The sequence below is a fragment of the Scatophagus argus genome, chromosome 2 (genome assembly GCF_020382885.2).
Source record: "Scatophagus argus isolate fScaArg1 chromosome 2, fScaArg1.pri, whole genome shotgun sequence".
Taxonomy (NCBI): Eukaryota; Metazoa; Chordata; class Actinopteri; family Scatophagidae; genus Scatophagus; species Scatophagus argus.
In genome coordinates this window covers 7,973,819-7,993,317 of record NC_058494.1, presented here as the reverse complement: position 1 = coordinate 7,993,317, position 19,499 = coordinate 7,973,819, and the positions used below count along the sequence as shown (strand labels likewise).

Below are 19,499 nucleotides of genomic sequence, written 5' to 3'. Positions count from 1 at the left end.
CAACTCACCTGTCAAGTCTTAAGGGCTTTGCCATTGTTGGACATATAATCAAATGCAACATTTTATGACTTGATCTGGAGCACTATTGACTTTACAGGGTAAACAAAGATACGGTGTTCTAGGCTTTCTCTTAAACATAGACCTTTCCTCAGTCTTTACGTCGTTTAGATCTTGTGTTGGTGTAGAGAACTGCCTGTTTATAGACAATTCTGCTGTTGGTAGCAGCAGAATGAGGTTAGAATAAGTGAAGGTTGACAAACCTTATCACACTCTTCCTGGGGAACACTCCAGATCCTTTATTAACTTAAACCATATTATCACATTGGGAAGAAAAGCAGGTCATCAAACGGTTAAAAAACAAGTTAAACAAAGACCACAGCACACCAAATGACAATACTGTGGCGACATGGGTGCAGCTGTGAACATAGGTGCTTGGAGCTCTGATAATCTGCCCCTTATATGTCACTCCCTCCATGTCCCATTGATCTGATTTTGACATCTGACTCAATATCTATGAGTGTGCCATCTCTCGTTGCCAGATATTTTTGTATGGCCCAGGTTTACACATTGCACCATCACTTCTCTGTCATAGATCTAAACATGTGGAAATAAAAGCACTTATAATGACTAATAAGAGTAATAAAATAATAACTAATACAGCTAATAAGATGGCTGTTCAAACCTTTTGAGGCCTGGAAATGTGCAGTAACTGTTGTATTTGTTCGACATAGTAAGCTGTTAAAGGGCTAACCTGTCTCAGTGACTCAGTTCAGGCTGCGTCCTGGGCTTGTTTACCTCCTGTGCCGAAGTGGATGTTGCTAACTTCAGGGTTAACCCCCTTCACTGTACCAGCAGTTAGGGAAGCAACACGGGGCAGCTCCACTTGGTCTTGAGATGCCGCAGGCTGTATTTTATCACAGTGGTGACTTATACTGTACATTGGCTGCTAAACTGGCCACTTCATTGCTTGCTGTCAATCTAAATGTGTATACTCGCCGCCCGCTGCCTTCACTGTCCCTCGTATCTCCCGCTTGCTCCCTCTTGCATGTCCGCTCACTGCATGCACACGCACATATACCGCTCTGCCTCTTAAGGGGCCGCGCCACTCGTATGACAACATATATCTGTTTTGGGCTCTCCAGCCAGGCTGAGTAATGGATGGACTTTCTGTTACATTGTTTGTTAGAAACATGTAGGCTACCTCGTCAAACGGAAAATCCCAGCTGTTGGCACTTTGCGAGCGTTCATTTCGGATCCTGTCTCCATGAATAAGTAAGTTTGGCCTTTCACATATTTGTTATGTAAAGCTTAGAGACATATCCTACATAGACAACCAACACAGCAATCCATTTTTACGTCGTATCGTATGCATTCAAGCTTCAGTGCAGTTGCTATACAAAATACATGTTCCTGGTGGGCTCTGTCCACGTTGTTGGTATAGGCTAACTATAGCCACGAAATACAGTGTTCTGTAGCCTAGCTATTCGGTATTGCATGTATAGTTGAAACGTCATACTATAGCTTAAATAATTATATGAGTGGTAGGTTCTGACTATAACGCTGCATAGTCCAACATATTTTCCTAGCCAACGTACTGTCAGATGTGTTTTTATAGGCAGCAGCGTGAATGAAAAACGCTAAGTAAAACTTCAAAGTATTTAATGTAACGTGGATCCAGAAACAGAGAACCACGAGCGCAAAATTGCCCGCCATTGATTTTAAAGAATGCTAGGAAAACCGGTGACGTAAGTGCCATTCTAGAACGTAGGGTGTGGCTTTGATGTTCACATGTTTTTCATGGACACCTGATGTCCTTTGATGTTCCCAAGTCCTTTGATGTGAGATTATATAAAGCGGCGAAACTCACGTCTACTTCATTTCGAGTTAACGAATACACCGGCAACACTTCGATCAACTGATCTCCTGCCTTTCTCGCTATAACTTGAAAACAATACGTGGATATAGTGCATAAAAGACGGTCTTTTACGTTCAGCTGTAAAGATCTGCCAACATGCCCATCTTTGTTTTGACGTTTGTTGCTGTCCCTTGGGCTGCTTCAAAAGCTGGTCGCCTCATCAGATCTGGACTGGAACTCATTCGCACAAATTCACCCAGGGCTAACCCAGCAGAGTCTGTTCCCCATGATTTACCTGTAATCGTACCTCTACCAGCCCAGACATACTTCCAGGACAGAAGCTTCAGTGGTCTCAGGATGCTGCATCAGAATAATGTCAGAAGCCCGAACCAACTACCAGATGAAAATAAGCAAGAGAAACAAGAGCAGGACAGTACCTCTGCAACCTCTAAGACTGACATCAGCAGTCAAAGTCTTAAACTCCCTCCCTTCCAGGACAGAAGCTTCAGTGGTCTCAGGATGCTGCATCAGAATAATGTCAGAAGCCCGAACCAACTACCAGATGAAAATAAGCAAGAGAAACAAGAGCAGGACAGTACCTCTGCAACCTCTAAGACTGACATCAGCAGTCAAAGTCTTAAACTCCCTCCCTTCCAGGACAGAAGCTTCAGTGGTCTCAGGATGCTGCATCAGAATAATGTCAGAAGCCGGACCCTACTGCTTGATGAAAATAAGCAAGAGAAACAAGAGCAGGATAGCAGCTTTGCAACCTCTAAGACTGACATCAGCAGCCAAAGTGAGCTCAAGATGCTACAGCAGAATGATGACAGAAGCCAGAACCAACTACCAGATGAAAATAAGCAAGAGAAACAAGAGCAGGACAGTACCTCTGCAACCTCTAAGACTGACATCAGCAGCCAAAGTCTTAAACTCCCTCGTCTCGCTCTCTACATGTCTGTACATCTGTACCCCTTTGCCTCTTTTGGAGTGAAGAAGAGAAAGTCTAGAAAGGACTTGACACCACATCAATTTGCTGACAGACCCCAAGTTACAGCTGCTTTTTATGTGACCTATGACGACATTTTAGCGTGTATGCAGAAATACAATGAAAGACAACAAATGGTTCCTCCCCCAACAAAAGTTGCAATCTTCTTCCGTGCGGCCCGAGCAAGAATCATGGATCTTTGGTTCAGGATTGTAGAAAAAATTACATCTGTTTTCGCCAAGGCCCAAGCAGCACTTTCAGCTTTGATTTTTGACCGTTATAATTTTCTCTTTATCACTGCAGTTTTATCACTTATTTATTTCTTTATTTACAGGAAAAGACCAACAATGACTGCAGTTTTTTCCAGCACAGAGGAAGAATTTCCGGCGGTCTTTCCACAATTGAGACAGCAAGAGATGTATTTCCCAGGAAACAAGCGGGAATTGCTGATTTCTTTTCCACACCCACAGCAAAGATTTCAGCTGTTTTATCCAGAATCAAAAGAGGGTTGGACAATAGTTCTGAAACGGCCAGAACACCAAATGAGGCTGCTTTTACCAGGACACCTACAAGGACTGCAGATGGTTTTTCCACAGTCCAAGCAAGAACTGCCGGTGCCTTTTCCACGACCAGTGGAAGAATTGCTGCTGTTATTTCCACAATCGGGGCAAGTAATTCGCGTGTTTTTTCCAGGACTAACAGGACGAATTAGAGCAGCTTTTTTCGGAGCCCAAAGAAGAATGATACAAGTTTTTTCCTGGACTCGATCAAGAATTGCTGCTGGTCTTCTCAGCGCATCTGAACGGACTCTGACTTTGTTTGACGCGATCTCAGACAGACTCATGTTTGCAGACTTTGAGTAATAATAATGATAATAATAATAATAATAATAATAATAATAATAATAATAATAATAATTAGTATTATTATTATAAATGAATAATCATGAATAGAGAAATTATAATATAGTAACAAAAATGTATTTATATATGTATGTACATTAAAATATATCTAAAATATGAGATTAATATGAAATAATCGGGTTTACTCCGGGGGCTCCGGTTTCTTCCCACATAATGAAGAATTGAAAAAACAAAACCAAACCTATAATAATAATAATAATTATAATAAATGAATAATCATTAATAGATAAATTATAATATAGTGACAAAAATGTATTTACATATGTATGTACATTAAAATATATCTAAAATATGAGATTAATATGAATATGAAATAGTCGGTTTTACTCCGGGGGCTCCGGTTTCCTCCCACACAATGAAGAATTGAAAAAAAAAACAAACCTATAATAATAATTATTATAATAAATGAATAATCATTAATAGATAAATTATAATATAGTGACAAAAATGTATTTATATATGTATGTACATTAAAATATATCTAAAATATGAAATGAATATGAAATAATTGCGTTACTCCGGGTGCTCCGGTTTCTTCCCACAGGATAAAGAATTTACATAAAATGATAATAATAATAATGATAATTAAAAATAAATAAATAATATAGTACATAAAATACTATCTTCTGCATTCAGTTGTAATGATCTGCCAACATGCCCTTCATTTACTTTGGGTTTAGTTGTGGTCCGTTGGGCCGCTGATCATTTTATTTTTCTCTTTAGTGTTGTATTTCATCGGGTGGCACGGTGGTGCAGTGGTTTGCACTGTTGACTCACAGCGAGAGGGTTCCAGGTTTGAATCCCGGTCTGGGCCCTTCTGCGTGGAGTTTGCATGTTCTCCCTGTGCCTGCGTGGGTTTTCTCCAGGTACTCCAGCTTCCTCCCACAATCCCAAAAACATGCACATTAGGTTAATTGACTACCTACAGGTGTGAGTGTGTGGTTGTCTGTCTTTGTGTGTCGGCCCTGCGATTGACTGGCGAGCAGTCCAGGGTGAACCCCGCCTGTAGAAGATGGATGGATGTTGTATTTCTTGCTTTTTTCTCTCTCCTTTATTTCTTTATTTATTTCTTTCCACCATTGAACCTGCAAGAAATGTATTGTAGAAAATGTATTGCCATGAAGCAACTCCACAGCATTACTGTGACTTTTGTGTGTTCACAGAAGGGAAATTCCATGTTTTGTTGTCTTGTTGACAAGGGGTAAGCGTCCACTCACAGTGGACGCTTACCCCTTGGGCACTTTCACTTTTACTGTAGCCTTAGTTGTGTACTGTTATAGTGATCAAACAATGACCTGGTGAACCCTACTGTTATAGCCCCGTTGTAAGTAACTTGTTGAGATGAAACATTTTGGTGTATGCTACCCTTTCCAGTCTTGTTTTTCTTGACTCACTACAGGCAGAAATTCTGTAACACTTTCATTCATTTTGATCCCCTCTTCTCTGAACAACAACCTTTGTTGCACGTGTTTAACAGTGAAAACGTTCGCTGGAAAGGCTTATAGTTACAGATGCAAAACTGCTTGTGCAGCATTAATTGCAAATTACTCGACTGTCTGCTCACCCCCCATCCTGTCAAAAAGCTTTGTGATCTGATCACAAGTGGACAGTTTCAAGTCTGTAAAATATAAAATGTGTCTCGAGTGACCACTTCTGTTTGGATCTCACTTGTGTATGCAGGTGAACATGTACATCACTGGGACAGGCAGGCTCAATGTGTAAGGAACGAGTTCATTTACACATTTGCTGCAAGAGGATTCAAATAATTAAGAATCTGTCAAAAAAAGCACACGAGGACATTCCCCAAGGGAAATGATCCCATATTGGTTGCTCTTTAACGTATTTGCAAAATTTAACACGACTAGCGACACTAGAAAAGGACAGAGCAGGCTAAATAACCATTGTCCTGTTTAATAAGGTTTAAGGAAAGTGGCAGAGTTGAGCTTTATGGAATTTATGGAGGCCAGGCTGCAGAACAAGTTTTCCAAATGTCCTGGTGAGAAAGAATGATTAATGAAATGGTAAGCTATTCACCAGTAATAAACAGGCAGCGATGCTCTTTTCTGCCATTCAAGCTCAGCACACACGACAACGACAAGTGTTCTGACGAATTTAGGCAAAGCGATGAATGTCACCTAGAGGTTTCAGAGTGGAACTCATGTAGGTATATAGTGTAGATGATTTAACCGTAATGGTTGACTGAGAGAAAATTTGCTTCCACATCTAAGTAGTCTAAGTTCTGCTCTGCCTGTTTGGGGAAGACACAGTCAGTGGGGGTGAAAGATGTATGGAAGATGTTATAAGAGAGTCCAAATCCTACTTTCATTTATTTATTGAAGTGTATCCTGAGGATGAAATTTCTACATTTTGCCACAATGAAAATGTATTGTTCATTTCGCCCTTCTGTATTCAGTGTGAGAGCAGCTATTGAGTTGTAACGTTACAAGATGTTGCTCCTCCTTGTGGTCTTTTACGGTCCTGCAGCCTTTACAAAGAATGACGTGAGACTGACCTTAACAGTTCATCAGAGACAGAAAATGGCTGATTTGGGAAGCAAAGTGAAAGATAAATCCTCTGAATGAAACTATTGTTCAAGAATATTGTAGTTTGCTGTTCACAATTCGATTTTTTAAAATACATTATTTAATTTGACTGTTCTAGTAAAAGAACAAGAAAGTTATGATAGACATAACCGGTGTATACATTCCAATAAAGGAAAATAAAAAGGAAATAGAAACTTTCCCATTTTAAATAACCCACGTGAGCGTCTGCGTATCGATTTCTGGCGTCCTTATTGGCGCCAGTGACTGTCAATGGTCGCGCTTTTACCACACAACGCAGAGTTTAGGAGGTGCAGCTGAAAGCACCACGAATTCCCGTTTCTGTTTCTAAACTCCTCCAAAGGAAGCAGTCAGAAACAGCGCAACTCTTTGTGACACTAACACGCGGTGAGGACTTTTTGTTACATCGTTTGGCACAAACATTTCCCTCACCAAACGGAAAATACCAGCATTTGGCACCTGGCGAGTGTTCATATAAGATATATTCATATATATTATATTATGAGATAAACTTCATATATATATATGGAACAAGTGAGTTTGGTCTAGACCTGCTCTAATGGGAATGTGCCATGAGATAACTTTTGTTATGATTAAGCGTTAGATAATTAGATAAACGGAACTGAAAAAGTAGCAGCAGGACATGACAGTTTTAGTGTTAGAAACACTGGATTAGATTTTGAGGATATTATCTACCCACTTCAATATTATTATATATTTTACATCGCATTCAATTTGAGTTGCCTTTTTTAAAAACTTTTATAACCGGTTTGTACCCGTAAAAATATTTCGACGGGCTTCAATTCAAATTCAAAAACATTTTAATAAACCTGCTCAATGACCGGCATCACTGACATTTATGCTCAGTATCTTATAATTGACGCCATATTTGCATCCTGATTGCATCCAGTCAGTCTCTCATTGTAACACTAGATGGCGCCAAAGTACTGCGCTGTGATGCAGACGAGGACTTGAATACAACTTTTGAGCCTGATCGACTAAGAGGCTTTCATGGCACCAAGGAAGTAACAAAATTTCACACGCTTTACACACACACAAAGGAAGAAAAACAATTACTCATAAAATGACTCATTTCACATCCATTATAAGGTCATGTAGTGTAATCGCAGTATGAAACAGAAATTAAACCGAACAAATTCGCGGTGGCGCTATGTGCTCAAGTGGGACGACCACATGAAGTTATGTCATACTGTAGTGTCAGCAAGCCGTTAGTGGCCCATACTGCATGAGTGTGGACCTTGGACAGTCATTCTGTAGCAGCATAGGGGTGTTTATCCTCTATGTAATTTGCCGCTGCTTGTAATGAGTGCCACTGGTGGCCTGAGGTGCCAGGTATAAATGTGGTACTCCTCCCACCAGTTCTTCTCTTGCGGCCCAGTCATCACCGGCACGTTACATCCGGGTCAGAGGTTGTTTGGCACGAAAGGTGTGGATGCACGCTGCTTCACCTCGTTGGTTTGTTGTGTTGCGGTATTGTGTTGACGGTATGTGCTGCTACATTTGTTGGCTGTGGTAAGTGTCCTCTCTCTTTGCAGTATGGTTGATGCTATCAGGTGGCTGACGCTGTGTGGTCGCAGGTAAACACTGGTGGCTGCCTGGAGCCCTCTCTCACTCCCTCCTCTCGTGCGAGTGTGTGTGTGTGTCTGTGGCTGCTAACAAGGTATGTTTGTACTGTAGCGTGCACCGCATTATTTATGGTGTAGTTAACAATACTAATAGTGTTTGTCTTGATTAGGGTGCTACTGTAGCTAGCTTATTAGGGCCGTTGCTGCTTTGTCTCTCCTGCTTTTGTCTTCACGTTCTATGCGTGACGGGTGCCTGGGGGGCCTGCTTTTTGACGGGGGTTTGGTTCCTTTTACGTCTTATTACTTTTGGGTTATTTGTACTAATTTATTTGTACATTTTTGTTTGGATTTTGTTTTCTTTAAGCCTTTATTGTTTACATTTGTTTGAGTTCTAATTGGGCAGTTATTGGTTGATATATTTTGTGACCTGCCCATCAGTTATAAGTTTTGTTATATTTTCATTCATTGATTTTTTTTTTGTTTTTCCCCATTGGTTTGTTTTGTTGCAACCCCACTACCTTTTTTAATTTCCCCCTTTTCAGTTGCTGGAGGCCGGTGGTGGCGGTGCTGTCTGTTGTGTCGCTGTTTGGCTGTTTCATAGGGAGGAGGTTGAGAAGATACTGACTGAATATGCAATTTTGGGTGAGCTGTGCTTTTCAGGAGTTCTGGGGAGATCAGTGAGGACCTTCCAGCAGCTTCCCGTGAAGAGCAGCAGGCACACTGTGAACCATGGCTGATCAGACTGATAAATATACAGCGCACACAGTGTAAACCTACATGTATGCACACTTACAAAGCAGCAGCGTGGCTGGATGATGGGCATGGACGTAGAGGTGGGGTAAGCGGACGTAACATGACGCGGTGTCTTCATTGGTGGCCCTGGTTGCCACTTAATGTGTTTTGGGGTCCAACCTTAAGGCTGAATATGTAAATCCTACTTGAATTTATTTGTTGAAATGCAATGAAAAATTGTAGCATTTTACCAAAGTAAATACATGTAATGATTGCGCTGCCTGTGCATTTTACAAGAGTTTACAAGCTCCACCTTGTGGTTCTTTATGGTTCCTGCAGCCTCGACGCAGCATGACAAGGAAACGCAGATTCAATTCTGAAGCTCAGTTCATCTGAGAAGGAAAATGACTGTTTTGTGGAAAAGATAAATCTTCTGTTGCTGTATTATTCTACTGCTTTTCATCTTTGTTTGACTGACTCTGACCCTGACTGTGTATTTGTCCCCTCTCTTTCCCCAGAACCACGGCATTCGGCTTACTACAGGCCATCTGTGAATTAGCAGCAGTTTTAGGAATAAGCAGCTTTATGTCGTTTGTTGGTATCACCAAGGCTGCGCCCATCTTCTTGGACTCGGGTGAGCTGGCAGCAGGCAGTTTTCTGGCCCTCAAACTACCAGAGACGCAGGGTCAGGTGCTGCGATAGTGTGGCACCAACTATTTTCTTGGGTACAGCAGAGTTTTCTCCACATTGTGAATAAACAGCTCAAGAGTTCTCCAAATCCTTCCGTCAGATTTGTTGTGAATAGAGCGGTTTGGGGATTATTTCATAGGTACTATTTCATAGGTATATTATCAAGAACAGTTAAGGTGCAACAAACAATTAGAATGCCCAAAGAAACCACGGCAAATTGTTGATGATTGCTGATGTTGAAACCCGAGGCAAAAGTAATGTTAACACATTCAGTGAGAGCATGACATTTTGTTTCCCTTGAATATTATAACTTCTGCAAGTAAATTTAGTTCCTGTCAGGAGGAGTACGTAGAACTGGGGTTGGAGGTCAGGCCTCTTGATAATGAGCCATGCAAATATACTCGTGGAAATGACCACAGTCACTGTTGCAGAGTTCTCTGTAGTTCACTTCCATTCTCCTGAAAAAAATTCAACTCACCTGTCAAGTCTTAAGGGCTTTGCCATTGTTGGACATATAATCAAATGCAACATTTTATGACTTGATCTGGAGCACTATTGACTTTACAGGGTAAACAAAGATACGGTGTTCTAGGCTTTCTCTTAAACATAGACCTTTCCTCAGTCTTTATGTCGTTTAGATCTTGTGTTGGTGTAGAGAACTGCCTGTTTATAGACAATTCTGCTGTTGGTAGCAGCAGAATGAGGTTAGAATAAGTGAAGGTTGACAAACCTTATCACACTCTTCCTGGGGAACACTCCAGATCCTTTATTAACTTAAACCATATTATCACATTGGGAAGAAAAGCAGGTCATCAAAAGGTTAAAAAACAAGTTAAACAAAGACCACAGCACACCAAATGACAATACTGTGGCGACATGAGTGCAGCTGTGAACATAGGTGCTTGGAGCTCTGATAATCTGCCCCTTATATGTCACTCCCTCCATGTCCCATTGATCTGATTTTGACATCTGACTCAATATCTATCTGTAGCCTAGCTATTAGGTATTGCATGTATAGTTGAAACGTCATACTATAGCTTAAATAATTATATGAGTGGTAGGTTCTGACTATAACGCTGCATAGTCCAACATATTTTCCTAGCCAACGTACTGTCAGATGTGTTTTTATAGGCAGCAGCGTGAATGAAAAACGCTAAGTAAAACTTCAAAGTATTTAATGTAACGTGGATCCAGAAACAGAGAACCACGAGCGCAAAATTGCCCGCCATTGATTTTAAAGAATGCTAGGAAAACCGGTGACGTAAGTGCCATTCTAGAACGTAGGGTGTGGCTTTGATGTTCACATGTTTTTCATGGACACCTGATGTCCTTTGATGTTCCCAAGTCCTTTGATGTGAGATTATATAAAGCGGCGAAACTCACGTCTACTTCATTTCGAGTTAACGAATACACCGGCAACACTTCGATCAACTGATCTCCTGCCTTTCTCGCTATAACTTGAAAACAATACGTGGATATAGTGCATAAAAGACGGTCTTTTACGTTCAGCTGTAAAGATCTGCCAACATGCCCATCTTTGTTTTGACGTTTGTTGCTGTCCCTTGGGCTGCTTCAAAAGCTGGTCGCCTCATCAGATCTGGACTGGAACTCATTCGCACAAATTCACCCAGGGCTAACCCAGCAGAGTCTGTTCCCTATGATTTACCTGTAATCGTACCTCTACCAGCCCAGACATACTTCCAGGACAGAAGCTTCAGTGGTCTCAGGATGCTGCATCAGAATAATGTCAGAAGCCCGAACCAACTACCAGATGAAAATAAGCAAGAGAAACAAGAGCAGGACAGTACCTCTGCAACCTCTAAGACTGACATCAGCAGTCAAAATCTTAAACTCCCTCCCTTCCAGGACAGAAGCTTCAGTGGTCTCAGGATGCTGCATCAGAATAATGTCAGAAGCCCGAACCAACTACCAGATGAAAATAAGCAAGAGAAACAAGAGCAGGATAGCAGCTTTGCAACCTCTAAGACTGACATCAGCAGCCAAAGTGAGCTCAAGATGCTACAGCAGAATGATGACAGAAGCCAGAACCAACTACCAGATGAAAATAAGCAAGAGAAACAAGAGCAGGACAGTACCTCTGCAACCTCTAAGACTGACATCAGCAGCCAAAGTCTTAAACTCCCTCGTCTCGCTCTCTACATGTCTGTACATCTGTACCCCTTTATCTTTTGTGGAGTGAATGAGGGAAACTCTGGAACGGACTTGACACAACTTCAGTTTGCTGAGAGATGGATGGATGAAGATTCCCAAACTGAAGCTGCTTTTTATTTGACCTGTGAAATAACTATTGGGTGCAGGGTTCCTTCCCCCCAAAAAATTGCAATCTTCTTCCGTGCGGCCCGAGCAAGAATCATGGATCTTTGGTTCAGGATTGTAGAAAAAATTACATCTGTTTTCGCCAAGGCCCAAGCACCACTTCCAGCTTGGATTTTTTATTGTTTTAACTTTCTCTGTATCGCTGCAGTTTTATCACTTATTTATTTCTTTATTTACAGGAAAAGACCAACTGCCAACTGTCATTGGACAGCAGTTTTTTCCAGCACAGAGGAAGAATTTCCAGCGGTCTTTCCACAATTGAGACAGCAAGAGATGTATTTCCCAGGAAACAAGCGAGAATTGCTGATTTCTTTTCCACACCCACAGCAAAGATTTCAGCTGTTTTATCCAGAATCAAAAGAGAGTTGGACAATAGTTCTGAAACGGCCAGAACACCAAATGAGGCTGCTTTTACCAGGACACCTACAAGGACTGCAGATGGTTTTTCCACAGTCCAAGGAAGAACTGCCGGTGCCTTTTCCACGACCAGTGGGAGAATTGCTGCTGTTATTTCCACAATCGGGGCAAGGAATTCGCGTGTTTTTTCCAGGACTAACAGGACGAATTAGAGCAGCTTTTTTCGGAGCCCAAAGAAGAATGATACAAGTTTTTTCCTGGACTCGATCAAGAATTGCTGCTGGTCTTCTCAGCGCATCTGAACGGACTCTGACTTTGTTTGACGCGATCTCAGACAGACTCGCAGTCATGTTTGCAGACTTTGAGTAATAATAATGATAATAATAATAATAATAATAATAATAATGATAATAATAATAATTAGTATTATTATTATAAATGAATAATCATTAATAGATAAATTATAATATAGTAACAAAAATGTATCTACATATGTATGTACATTAAAATATATCTAAAATATGAGATTAATATGAATATGAAATAGTCGGTTTTACTCCGGGGGCTCCGGTTTCCTCCCACAAAATGAAGAATTGAAAAAAAAAACCAAACCTATAATAATAATTATTATAATAAATGAATAATCATTAATAGATAAATTATAATATAGTGACAAAAATGTATTTATATATGTATGTACATTAAAATATATCTAAAATATGAAATGAATATGAAATAATTGCGTTACTCCGGGTGCTCCGGTTTCTTCCCACAGGATAAAGAATTTACATAAAATGATAATAATAATAATGATAATTAAAAATAAATAAATAATATAGTACATAAAATACTATCTTCTGCATTCAGTTGTAATGATCTGCCAACATGCCCTTCATTTACTTTGGGTTTAGTTGTGGTCCGTTGGGCCGCTGATCATTTTATTTTTCTCTTTAGTGTTGTATTTCATCGGGTGGCACGGTGGTGCAGTGGTTTGCACTGTTGACTCACAGCGAGAGGGTTCCAGGTTTGAATCCCGGTCTATGTGGAGTTTGCATGTTCTCCCTGTGCCTTCGTGGGTTTTCTCCGGGTTCTCCGGCTTCCTCCCACAATACCAAAAATATGCACATTAGGTTAATTGGCTACTCTAAATTGCCCCTAGGTGTGAGTGTGAGAGTGTGTGGTTGTTTGTCTTTGTGTGTTGGCCCTGCGATTGACTGGCGACCAGTCCAGGGTGTACCCCGCCTCTCGCCCGTAGTCAGCTGGGATAGGCTCCAGCTCCCCCGCGACCCTGACGGATAAGCGGTATAGAAAATGGATGGATGGATGATAATAATAATAATGATAATTAAAAATAAATAAATAATATAGTACATAAAATACTATCTTCTGCATTCAGTTGTAATGATCTGCCAACATGCCCTTCATTTACTTTGGGTTTAGTTGTGGTCCGTTGGGCCGCTGATCATTTTATTTTTCTCTTTAGTGTTGTATTTCATCGGGTGGCACGGTGGTGCAGTGGTTTGCACTGTTGACTCACAGCGAGAGGGTTCCAGGTTTGAATCCCGGTCTGGGCCCTTCTGCGTGGAGTTTGCATGTTCTCCCTGTGCCTGCGTGGGTTTTCTCCAGGTACTCCAGCTTCCTCCCACAATCCCGAAAACATGCACATTAGGTTAATTGACTACCTACAGGTGTGAGTGTGTGGTTGTCTGTCTTTGTGTGTCGGCCCTGCGATTGACTGGCGAGCAGTCCAGGGTGAACCCCGCCTGTAGAAGATGGATGGATGTTGTATTTCTTGCTTTTTTCTCTCTCCTTTATTTCTTTATTTATTTCTTTCCACCATTGAACCTGCAAGAAATGTATTGTAGAAAATGTATTGCCATGAAGCAACTCCACAGCATTACTGTGACTTTTGTGTGTTCACAGAAGGGAAATTCCATGTTTTGTTGTCTTGTTGACAAGGGGTAAGCGTCCACTGTGAGTGGACGCTTACCCCTTGGGCACTTTTACTTTTACTGTAGCCTTAGTTGTGTACTGTTATAGTGATCAAACAATGACCTGGTGAACCCTACTGTTATAGCCCCGTTGTAAGTAACTTGTTGAGATGAAACATTTTGGTGTATGCTACCCTTTCCAGTCTTGTTTTTCTTGACTCACTACAGGCAGAAATTCCGTAACACTTTCATTCATTTTGATCCCCTCTTCTCTGAACAACAACCTTTGTTGCACGTGTTTAACAGTGAAAACGTTCGCTGGAAAGGCTTATAGTTACAGATGCAAAACTGCTTGTGCAGCATTAATTGCAAATTACTCGACTGTCTGCTCACCCCCCATCCTGTCAAAAAGCTTTGTGATCTGATCACAAGTGGACAGTTTCAAGTCTGTAAAATGTAAAATGTGTCTCGAGTGACCACTTCTGTTTGGATCTCACTTGTGTATGCAGGTGAACATGTACATCACTGGGACAGGCAGGCTCAATGTGTAAGGAACGAGTTCATTTACACATTTGCTGCAAGAGGATTCAAATAATTAAGAATCTGTCATAAAAAGCACACGAGGACATTCCCCAAGGGAAATGATCCCATATTGGTTGCTCTTTAACGTATTTGCAAAATTTAACACGACTAGCGACACTAGAAAAGGACAGAGCAGGCTAAATAACCATTGTCCTGTTTAATAAGGTTTAAGGAAAGTGGCAGAGTTGAGCTTTATGGAATTTATGGAGGCCAGGATGCAGAACAAGTTTTCCAAATGTCCTGGTGAGAAAGAATGATTAATGAAATGGTAAGCTATTCACCAGTAATAAACAGGCAGCGATGCTCTTTTCTGCCATTCAAGCTCAGCACACACGACAACGACAAGTGTTCTGACGAATTTAGGCAAAGCGATGAATGTCACCTAGAGGTTTCAGAGTGGAACTCATGTAGGTATATAGTGTAGATGATTTAACCGTAATGGTTGACTGAGAGAAAATTTGCTTCCACATCTAAGTAGTCTAAGTTCTGCTCTGCCTGTTTGGGGAAGACACAGTCAGTGGGGATGAAAGATGTATGGAAGATGTTATAAGAGAGTCCAAATCCTACTTTCATTTATTTATTGAAGTGTATCCTGAGGATGAAATTTCTACATTTTGCCACAATGAAAATGTATTGTTCATTTCGCCCTTCTGTATTCAGTGTGAGAGCAGCTATTGAGTTGTAACGTTACAAGATGTTGCTCCTCCTTGTGGTCTTTTACGGTCCTGCAGCCTTTACAAAGAATGACGTGAGACTGACCTTAACAGTTCATCAGAGACAGAAAATGGCTGATATTTTTTAAAAATGTTATAACTGGTTTGTTACAGGCTTCAATTCAAATTCAAATTCAAAAACATTTTAATAAACCTGCTCAATGACCGGCATCACTGACATTTATGCTCAGTATCTTATAATTGACGCCATATTTGCATCCTGATTTGCATTTGCAGTCAGTCTCTCATTGTAACACTAGATGGCGCCAAAGTATTGCGCTGTGATGCAGACGAGGACTTGAATACAACTGTTGAGCCTGATCGACTAAGAGGCTTTCATGGCACCAAGGAAGTAACTCATTTTCACATTTCATACACACACACACACACACAAAGCAAGAAAAACAATCACTCATCAGATGACTCATATTTCATCTGTTATAACGTTATGTAGTGCAATCGCGATATGACACAGAAATTAAACGGAACAAATTCCTTTTGTTTTTATTATTGTTATGAATAATGTAATGCTAACGATTGCATCCAGATGGGATAATAAAGCAGAAAACTATGCTTTAGGATACCTTCATCCACTGTCTGACAGTCATTGCCTTAGCTGGATAAACCTTTGAGGCCCCATTACACAACAATTAATTAGCCTATGGTTTGAAGTGCAGCCACACTTCATTGATGCATTAATCCTCATTAATCCTTTAGTTAATTTTTCTCATTCCTTCATGTTTATCATAAACAGTAGGCTATATGCTGTATTGCTCCAGCAAATAACACAATCAAACAATGCAGAACAATTGGAGCTATAAAATTGTTCAAATGATTTTGTCATAATTAGTTTACTTTTTTGGTTTCCGGTTTCAAATGTGCAGTCATCTGCCTGGTTGCTTGTGACTGTAAATCCAGACGACTTTACTGTCTGTGCTCCTGTACAGTAAAGATTCTTACATCGCAATAAAACTATAAAAAGTCAAGAGAGATCCTAAATCATTTGGATATCCGAGAAACATTATTTTCTATGTACGTGACCACAAAAAAACAGATTATTACAGTGCGTTAACTTTTGAGCAGTATTTGCTGTTCCATGTCCTAATGCCCCCGTTTGGCTGTGAATGTGAAAATTACTGATTGTGTCATCCTAAATGCGCAGCAGTGTCGCGCTCTGTTAAAAAGTGTTTCTGCTCACTTATCAGATAGACAACCTGTCAGATAATGAGACAAAGACAAACTGAGAACACAAGCCACAAGGTTCTGAACACGGACTCGGATACATCGCATACACAGTTGATTTAACACCTTTAACGCGATGTTTGATAACAGTAATTCAAATTACGCTGTAGCCTGTGAGTCAACGCACAACGGATTCTAAATGTAGACTCATATACATACATTTTATATAACATTAATATTAATTTGATCTTATCTCATTTTTTGCGTTTAGGCCACTTGATTTAACATTTGATTTAGCCTGTCTAGAAGAACCAAATTCAAAAATAAATAAATAAATTAAAACCTATTATATATATTAAAAATCCGCTTGATAGTTCACACTTCTTTCTGAAGAATAACAGGAGAACGTACACATGGAAAATACACCTCCTCCTGTCATGGCCATAACATTTAATTTCAGTAGTAACAATAAATAGACTTTAATGCAACCTCAAGTCTGCACTGTAAATTTACATAATCACTACATATTCAAATCAGCCTGAAAATAATCTTTAATAAATATGAATGAAGCAGTAAAGCTGGGTTTAGCCTTAACCACATCCCTGCCACATTACACTCTTTGCTTCATGCGCTTTCTACCGCTTCTCCACTTCCTTGGATAACTCAGTCCTCTCTCTCTCTCTCTCTCTCTCTCTCTCTTAGCCCAGCCCCCTCGGTGCCCTCTGTCCATTGGTGTCTTCGGGGTCCCCCCCCCCCTCCCTTCCTTCTATAGGTAGTCCATAATGAGTGTCCATTGGTTTTTATTAAGGCTTGTCCCCCTCCCCCTGGCCGGCTTCGCCCTGCCCATGTTTTGTATGTCTCAGTCCGTCCATCTCCTGACGTTCAAGTTCGTAGGAACGTCACGTCCGCACTTGAACTTGCAGCTCAGGGGGGCTTCGCCGTACCCCCATCACTCTCTCTTTGCGAAAAAAGTCATGAAGAGGTCCGCACAGTCCGTAGCGCGCTACGCCTCACCCTCTGTATGATCCGCAGTTCATTTTTTTGTTTGTTTCTTTGTCCTATTTGGATGTCAGACGCATCAATGAAGATATTTCATTTGGAGTCTACCTTATAGGAACGGATTTCCCAATGTGAACTCAGCTGAAAAGCCGCCACTAAACCAACATGTCTCGCCGCAAGCAAGGCAAACCCCAGCACTTGAGCAAACGGGAGTTTTCGCGTAAGTGGAGATGAATCGCATTTTGACTTAATTTAGCTTCTTGTGTCTCTCTGTGAGCCACCTCTTGTATTTTACCGTGCAGGGGAACTTCCTTGGGAAATTTTAATAGATAGGACACGGCCACGTACGGACCCGCCGCTGTCCTGAGTGAAATTACACAAGACAAACATATCCAAGACTTCAGGTTATTTTAAATTGATTGTGGGATCCTCCTCCGGTGGAAGTTTTGAAACAACGTGACAGAGAGATCCAACTTGTCAACGTGTTGTATAACGCAGCCTTCAAGGTTTCTTTCGCCATTAAAGGGCATGCATGGGCTTTATGGCCAGAGACCTTTGCCTATATGACGGCAGCCCGACCAGACTGCTGCGCCGCCGCTGCTGCTGCTGCCACTCGCGTTGTGTTTTCAGGTGTAGCGTGTAAAGCTATTCCACTACAACACTAAGCACTCTTCTTTTTGTTGTTAGAATGCATTTGCAGGGGTGGGGGGGGGCTGAGCTGATTTGGACAGTTGGACGTGGTGTTTACACACTTGTCCACAGCGCAGAGACCTCGTGTGCGATACCTAGAAGGAAGATAGTTTTTGTGGCATAAATTCCTCACAGCTGCTGCTTGAACAACGTGGCTTTAATGCGATGTAGTTTACCGACTGTCATTACGAGATAAATGCCATACACGTGATATGTATAAATCCATAGGAAACTCCGCACGCGATACTGGTTTACAAGTATGGGAGAGGAAACCAGGAAAAGTCGTTTTACGCGCGTGTGTGTGATAAAATTGCAGGGCATTGATTGAGATTACACGAGAGGGTTTCCGTTCTGTCGAGATACGTTTATGTTTGCAGGAGAATTATTTCCCACCGTTAGTCTGATAACAGCAGGAGCTGCTTTATCAATACGCCGTAACGTACGTCCGTGAACACGGAGACGTCTCCAAATGCACAGATTGTTGTAATTGAAGTTTTAAGTGGCGATTAGGAGCCCGAGTATTTCTTTTATCCATAATTATTTTTGTCGTTAATGTGTCTCTGCATGCTGTTCCCATTTGAGTCGTAACCAATTATTCTCTCGCAACATGTATGAGTTATTTGTCTGTAATTGTCAAAAGGTTTGTCAGTGGGGGGCGCAATGTGATTGTAGTCCTGAAGGCTACTTATGAACTTGAACTTGATCCACTTTGTGCCTGTGCTGCTTGACCAAGCACGCAGAGGATCGTTTTAGCAGAAATAAATGATTGTGTATTTTATGTTTCTGATACTCGGGTGTCATTTCTAGAGGAGAGAAAGAAAAGAAAGCAAAATACTGAAAGAGAAGGCAAGCATAATGTGTTGTAAAGACAAGCCTCTGTTTGTATGGAGCAGTTTAGAAAAATATGTACAATTTTTACAAACTTTTTTCCACACCTGCAGAGGTTTCATTTAGCCTATGATTTCTGTTTCTGGCCCTGACCCAGATCCTTTCAGTTCACTTAGATTTAGTGTTTTTCTGCATGTTTTTAATAGACTCCTGTTGTTAATTTCATCAACAAAATACCGCACACTTTGCATAATTGTGTTTTGGGGCCAGTTATGAGCTAAATTACATACGTACACAGACAGAGAGGAGCTTTACCTACATGCTTGACATATTTGTTCCTTTACTGCTTTTGAAAATGAGGAAAAAAATAAATATTTTCCCCTATGCAGTATTTCACTGAGCGAGTTGAAATGAAATTACTGATCCACAGTTGTGACAGTAAGTTTTAATAGTCCAAAATAGCAAAAGAAGAGGCCTGATAGTGAAACAGACCTACTCCTGTAGCCCAGTGGGAAACACTGACCTAAACTACTTAAAATTCTGGCGCA

General features: G+C 40.9%; 2 protein-coding genes across 2 annotated transcripts in view; both read left to right on the top strand.

Moving 5' to 3' along the window:
- The first annotated feature begins 1,278 nt into the window (after positions 1–1,278).
- Positions 1,279–12,395, top strand: LOC124053341. Its single transcript, XM_046378404.1, has 4 exons — positions 1,279–2,188; positions 2,351–2,476; positions 2,765–3,669; positions 12,356–12,395. Exons 1-4 carry the CDS (start codon positions 2,012–2,014, stop codon positions 12,393–12,395), a joined length of 1,248 nt encoding a protein of 415 aa, XP_046234360.1. The 5' UTR covers positions 1,279–2,011.
- Positions 12,396–17,262: 4,867 nt separating this feature from the next.
- The window catches only part of bcl11ab (BAF chromatin remodeling complex subunit BCL11A b), a 35,752-nt gene continuing 33,515 nt past the window's right edge, over positions 17,263–19,499 (top strand). Inside the window, exon 1 of the mRNA XM_046404989.1 lies at positions 17,263–17,653. Coding sequence (XP_046260945.1) covers positions 17,599–17,653 — 55 coding nt within the window. The 5' untranslated portion in view covers positions 17,263–17,598. The remainder of the gene's footprint in view (positions 17,654–19,499) is intronic.

What these genes read in the sequence shown, in the direction of transcription:
- LOC124053341 (XM_046378404.1), top strand. Translation starts at nt 2,012, where the DNA reads ATGCCCATCTTTGTTTTGACGTTTGTTGCTGTCCCTTGGGCTGCTTCA. An exon ending in CAGCCCAGACATACTTCCAG is followed by an intron (nt 2,189 to 2,350) that starts GACAGAAGCTTC and finishes CCTCCCTTCCAG; the next exon opens with GACAGAAGCTTCAGTGGTCT. An exon ending in CTGCAACCTCTAAGACTGAC is followed by an intron (nt 2,477 to 2,764) that starts ATCAGCAGTCAA and finishes TCTAAGACTGAC; the next exon opens with ATCAGCAGCCAAAGTCTTAA.